This window comes from Neurospora crassa, linkage group I, assembly GCF_000182925.2.
Source record: "Neurospora crassa OR74A linkage group I, whole genome shotgun sequence".
In the NCBI taxonomy this organism is placed as follows: domain Eukaryota; kingdom Fungi; phylum Ascomycota; class Sordariomycetes; order Sordariales; family Sordariaceae; genus Neurospora; species Neurospora crassa.
In genome coordinates, this window is record NC_026501.1 from 1,330,525 (window position 1) to 1,337,374 (window position 6,850).

Here is a 6,850-nt window from a genome sequence, read left to right on the forward strand (position 1 = left end):
CCCGAACGCCTCTTCCATCCCAGAGAAGTGAACGAGGTCCAAATCTGACGGTTTACACCACAGTTACACAGCAAGAAACCGCATTTCCTTCACTGTGATCCCGGCCCTGCAACCAGCTCGACCTCGAGTTAGGCCGTCTGGTATCATGGTGGTATTGCAAAGTGGAGACCAAGAAGCTCCCCATGGAGGCCCGCTGAGCCCAATTTGCTTTGCCAAAAGTGCAAGGGGGGTTTTGGTAGAACTCCGTAATGTGTTCTGTACCTACACACTTCCCGTTTGCGCTGAGTCCTGACTGCCTCGACCAAGCGGCCGCTCTGTATAAGCCCTGCATAACAGCCAGCTTACTCTTTCTCCCATCCACGCTGGCCATATGCTTGGTTCTCAGCGGTTTTGTCAGTGCGTGATTGCCAATGCTTCCAGCTAGCAAGAGCAAGAGCACGCAATTCTCGTTTGCTGCGCAGTCAAAACCAGCTCCAGATGACATAGGGATTCGTTGAGGAATCCACGTCAAGGGGGGGTCTAGGAATCATCTTACATGTTGATGCGCCTGCCAAATCGGACCCACATGGCAAACGACTCTGGACCGACCCAGCAAGGCTTTGTCCCCCCCCGATTCATATCCCCATCACCCCCAAACCCCGGCAAGCAACACCGGTTTGTTCAGTCCCAAGACTCCGCACACCTATTCCTCGACGGCGGCTAGCCTGATGCACATTCAAGAGGACATGTATCATACCTATCCACTTTTATACCCCCGCATGGTCCTTGAGCCAGTACCACAATACGTGCCGCTCGTTATCCTGATCCTGGGCCACTCTCTAGGAGCGAAGGAGGCTTGCTCATATGAGTTGCTCGCCTTCCAGTACTAGAAAACCGTATCCTTGCCCCACGCCCTGCCGTCTCAACCTTCTACATACTTCTTCGTTTCAGACGTTCTCAGTCTGCTGCTTGTATTTCTTAGAGCTCATGTCCAAGGTACGTTTGATTCCTTCCTCGCCGCACACCTCGCATCTCCCTCCACCTCCCTTTACATATCTGCTAGGTCAGGGATCCGAACACCATCACCCTATAAGGACCTCCTGCCCTCCCCTCTCCCTCTTTTGGGCATGCGAGTCAGCACAAGGTGGATATACCTTGCAAGAAGCCCCGCCGTATTCTGTTCCATGTTTCCCATCAAGAAAAATTCTAAGTTTTCCAAAATGAATCTAGTTGGACCAAAAGACCAGTCCTCTTCATTCACCAACAGTCTAGAAGACGACCGTCTGGGTCCAGTTGCCGAGGACCACTACATTGCCACCTCCAGTATCTGCACGCCTTTCGAGCATTTGCAGTTTCACCTCGACATGACCAACGCCCAGTATCTGATGCCGAGCACACATCAACAACGGAAGCGACTGCGTGTCCACGGCCTAACTCTCCCCGATACGGCCGCTTGTGTGAGCGGCCCACATACTGCTGCCTATTCCTCCCCTGAGTTGGTCCCATTCACTGTACGTTCGAACGTTCCATTTCACACTGCTACATTCACTCACCGGTTGGGCAGGTTTCGGACATTTCTTCATTCAACTTCCCAGCCACCGTCGACACAACCCTTCTAACACCAATCTCTGGCTCTGAGAGCCCCCCTTTAGACCAAATGTCGTCCCCAAAGATGGAGCATTACCACTCCTCTCAATCTGCAATGCCTCTCAATGAGGTACCGACGCCTCCAAACACAGGAAGAATGTATTACAGTCCGTACACCAGTCAGGGTTCTCCTTCAATGTCCGGTCTCCCAGCAGTAACAGAAGCCCATCAATACGATCAGTCATCGGCATACATAGCCCCCAACGCCCACCATGCAACCTCTCCAAAAGCCGAATTCCCACCGGGGCCTGCAGTCCTTTACTTTGGTTCCTATAGCGTTTCTACCTCTCACGATGCTGAGGTATCGCATCACCCTTTTCCGGAATATCATCATTTTCCCAGCGTCGACGTAGATGCCTCGTCTGAATATTTGTATAGAACGCAACAACCTCACCTGACCGTCCATGGATCTCCAATGCACCATCGGATGGCCTCCAACGGTCAAGCGCCTCTCCTCACCCATTCCAGTTCTACCCAGTACAGACCACAGTCAACCCCAAAGATTGTTGGTTTTGAGGAACTGCGCGGTGATCCCGCCCTGTTCTTACCGACATATCCTGCCCACACACCAACCATTGCTCCATCGAAGCGAAAGCGACAGGAGAAGGGCAAGAGCTCCAAACCTGGTAAAACATCATCTATTTCAAAGGAGTCGCCACATCCAGGGTACATAGGTGGACCTGCTGCGAATCAAGATGAGCAAGGTGTTGAGGAGGAGCTAACCCTCCATGATGACGCACCGGAAGACGATAAGTTCTTGTTCCAGCTCAGAAAGGAGCATATTTCCGAGAAGGGGAAGGGGATGTGGGAAGAAATGAAGGCCAAGTACTCAGAGAAGCATCAGGGTAACTGGGAAAAGGCGGCACTGCAAATGAAGGTATCGCGCGCAGTAGCCAAATTTGGTGTATGGCCCGAACAAGAGGTAAGCTCTGAACGACTTGTAAGGAATCTTGGGAAAGGAGCAACGCTGACTGACAACCCTCTCAGATCCAACGTTTGAAAGAAGCATTCTTTCAAGACGAAGAGAAGAGATACCAACGCCTCATAGCCCACATGAAGGAGAAGGGCGGATGCAAGGTCTGGGACTGGAAGCCTCAACACATTTCGGCCATGCTTATCAAGCTGGGCCTTGAGGATGCCAAAGTAGAAGAAAAGACAGGAATCCGGCGGCGCAAGAAGTTGGAAAAGCGAAAGCATACAAGCCCGGTATTGCATGGCGGGACTGCTTACTCTACGCCACATTTTCAGCATCAGAACATGGTAGCTGGCTGGTCCGAAGGATCGGTTGGTCTTGGTCTCCGCCATGTCTTTCCCGACAATCATTCCCAGCAGCAACCCCTGATGAACACGGTATCGACTAGTCAACTGCCCTCTCATGGGCAACCTTTCTACGAGTTGACGAGCGACGAAAAGTTTCCCCAACTGACTTCCGAACAGTACTACGAAACTATCGACCAGATGTACAACGTTCCTGAAGACGAGATTTCGAGTCCCGGTTTCACGGACGTAGCAGATAGTGATGAGAGAGCGGGCAATGCTGCTACTAGCAGCGCTCACACTTCACGGCCGCCGACGAGAGATTCGCAGAACGTTTACCGAAAACCTTCTACCGCGAAGTTGGCACAACAGGCGTGCGAGCAGCTGCTGCAAGGACGGCAACAATAGTAATTACAGCAATTGCAGCAATCGGGTGTCTTGGTCGAATGTTTCGAGAAGGGAATGGCATGCTTCCACCGCGGCACAGCAACGGGTGACAAATTGATCACCGTGGCTATTGGCCATTTCCCCCGCCACCCGTACATGGTTTTCTTTCATTTCTGACGATCCGAATTTTCCCTTGTTCCTCCCTAAAAGTATCCTTTAGTTTTCATCCTGACGCTTGCTCTTCACACATCCATCACACGTGGCGTTGGGGGCTTTCTTCGGTTTTCTACAGAGGGTGCCCGGTCTTGATTTTGGTTTCATCTAACTGGGTGGCTTGCTTTTCCTTCCCCTTTTTTTTTTTTTTTTTTTTTTTAACGTTCTGGCATGTTGAGGTCACCCAGCGAGATGCGAGCTCTGCTGGGTTGCAGAGCACGAAGCAAGAAGAAACAAGTGAACAATTGCCAAGGGCCCGAGCCGAGTTCAAGGGATGAAGGGCAGCGATGAGAGTAGCCCGCGTTTGCCAGCGAAATGGGCGCTACAATTTGAAGTCGATAGCGTACAAACAATATGACGAAGATGTGGTTATTGCTCATGTCTACCATCGGAGATGCTTACACAAACACTTTTCTGTAATTGAATCTGGTTTTTTCTCCATTTCGTTCCTTCTCTTTTTTAATCCATCTATTTCCTTTCTTTGCTATCTCTGATTTCCATGTTCTTTTGTTTGAATGAGTGCTTACATTCTATTCCTCACGTCGATTGAGCATACCTGAGCCTGCTGACCGGACTTTGGTCTTGATTACCTTTAGTCTTGGCGGATGATGGGCACTCCTCTATCCTGTCACCTTGTCACTCTGTCAGGTCTGCTCCTCAACTGGACTTTCACAGAGGATCTTCTCTTCCAAATTGCTATTCCTATTACTAAACCTGCAGAGAGCAGGATCCATCGTGCAAGATGCATGGGATGCAAGTCTTTGGGCTCGCTCAGAAGCCATTCGGAACAGCTTCTGACAGGTTTTCGCTCGAAAGGCAGTTTACGGCTTGAGAAGCCTCGACAGATTTTCGGTCCCCCTATATACATTACTAATTCACAGGAAAATTACACACCACCGAGCTCTTGCAGTAACCAAGCACATACGCGAGTCGGAACCGCGCCATCGATCCATGGTCTAGGGGATGCTACTTTGCTGCCTAAGGATTGTGGGGTTGCCTTTTTGAGCAAATTATTATGGCATACGATCGCCTGAACGAGAGTGCTAAAATTGTGGTGGAAGCTGGCATTTCGATTTCCGCTAGCAAGCTTTGTTTTGAGAGAGACGAGCAAGTGAGATTATGATGCAAAACAACCAAGCTCTACACATCCGTGGTTGCGAGAAGCGCACATACTTGGTCGAAGGCATCTTAGCCCAGCCGTCGGATAGCTCTGCCTGGTTGCCTGAACACTTCTCACTTTCTTACCAAGGTTAGAAAATACGTGCGACGGAAAGCTCACAGAATGTCTCGGATTGCAGGCAGTCTCACGCCTGCGATCGGGAGTTTCTGGATCCGACTGCAAAAGTTCGAAAATCCAAATGATTGTGTCTCTTTAATGTTGTTGTTGCTCAGGGTTACACAACCAACGCGGGATATTCCATACATACTAACTAGATTAGTGCTCTGCCTAGGCCGCCTTATTTACTAGGGATATATGGGTCATCCCCGGGGCTAACTCCACGAGCGGATTTCTCCGGGGCCCTCCTCAACGGCATGGCGCGGGGTTTTCCGTTAGCGGGCTTACAAGTGCAGGGCCTGCTGAAAATGGGACGGAGCTTGGGGTTCGGGGTCGACACCGATCTTTTTCCATCAAATCACGGTACCATGCCCATGCCCAACGATGCCTCCAAAAACTGTAATAATGGACACTGATGAAAGCTTCCAAGGCACTACATAGGGCGTGAATGATGGCTCCTGCCACTTATACACCCCATAAGACCTGGGCAAACTCAGATGGGCTAGCTATGATCCAGTCTCCCCCCTCCTCAGTGAAGCAGCAAGGGACACCAAGACAAAAATAGACTACAAGACGGAAGGGAAAAAAAAAACACAGGTACGGAAAGTGGAAGTTCATCATATGTTTGCATCCTACAAACTACCTTGGCGAAAAGTGGCAGTAAAGTGTAAAAACTACCATTGATGTGAACTAGCTGACGGCAATCACCATCCCTCGATCTAGGGAGCCAGCAGTAGGCAGATAGGTCATAGGTAGCAGTGAATAGGGAGGGCGAGATCAGGTGAAGGCATTGTGCTGCATCTAGATCTGCAGCCCCCGAGCGGCTCGCAAGCAAACAAACAAGGTGGCTGGCCTGAAACGATGCCCGATTTGATGGCGATTAGAAAATGTTTGCTGGGGAAAAGGCAAGACTGGATATGCCACGTGTTTTAACGGCTTGTTCCAATATATAACACATTCCTCGTAGACTTCCAGCTGTTTTGGGGCTTGCGGAGATACTATCAAGTCCCTCGATGTGCAAGATACAGTGCAGTCAGAAAGGAAAGTCTCGAATAGAACATATCAGCTGTGAGACATCGGTAGCGCGATATAGTTCGCCGCCAAAACGAACCCTCATGTCGTTTATTCAGAATCGTCGTACCCCTTACTACGCATAGTAAGGTAGTTTATTTCGTTCCTGTCATCTAGCTGTGGTCGGTGTTTCACATGGGTTCTCCATCCACGAAAAGTTCAAGCGTTGATCTTTTCAGACGAACGAACCCCCAACAAGGTTCAACACAAACCCGAGGCTTTCAACGTCAACCAATCACAACCCGCCAATCCCTCTCCCATTTCCTAAACGGGAACAATCGCCAAAATCTCGACCACTGCATACCTAAGGTACCCCTAGACGTAGTCAGGGCAACACACCGCCACATCGTCTCAATACCTAACAACAAATACGACTCGTTCGGCAAGCGGGAAGTCATCAGTGAACGATGAAAATATCATCTTGTCGAAATCCATTCCATACCATACTTCCACTGCTGCCAAGCAGTTGACACTTGACAGCGCCGAGCTCTGATGCACCTAGGGGTATACTAGCATTGCATTGCACTGCACTGTGGCGTGCATCAATAGATGTCGCCGGGATACCTACCTCTAGATAGTAGGTACAGCCTGAGAGAGAGGGACAGGCATCCAATCCGAGCAGCTTAGGGCGTGTTCGTTACCACAGTAAAAAGTTAGGAGGGATATTGCATTACTGTGCAGATTCTACTGCATAGTACAGCTGCACTCCTGCAACATTAAGGCACGCCAAGACCTTTTACCTTACTGAGCTATGTTCGGTATATATAACTATAACCCCCCCCCCCCCCCCCCCCCCCCAGTAGTCCGAATCATCTTTTCAATTCTTCCCTTCTATAACCACTACAGTATATACACTGTGTAATTACTGTGTAGTCCAAATGGTAGCTTTCAATTGGGAATAGCCTCATTTACCGTCTTTAGGAATTTTTTTTTTTTTTTTTTTTTTCAAGCTTTGCGACGGTAACCCCCTATATTATAGGGGTGAAGCGCTATAGATGGTTCTCAACTACGTTCCTTACT

The 6,850-nt window shown here is 49.7% G+C and overlaps 1 protein-coding gene across 1 annotated transcript; it reads left to right on the plus strand.

The window, feature by feature from the left end:
• The first annotated feature begins 733 nt into the window (after positions 1-733).
• NCU02092 (hypothetical protein) lies at positions 734-3,946 on the plus strand. The gene is made up of 4 exons (XM_958891.2): positions 734-975; positions 1,210-1,490; positions 1,544-2,548; positions 2,614-3,946. Exons 2-4 carry the CDS (start codon positions 1,344-1,346, stop codon positions 3,289-3,291), a joined length of 1,830 nt encoding a protein of 609 aa, XP_963984.2. The 5' UTR covers positions 734-975; positions 1,210-1,343; the 3' UTR covers positions 3,292-3,946.
• Positions 3,947-6,850: the final 2,904 nt, after the last annotated feature.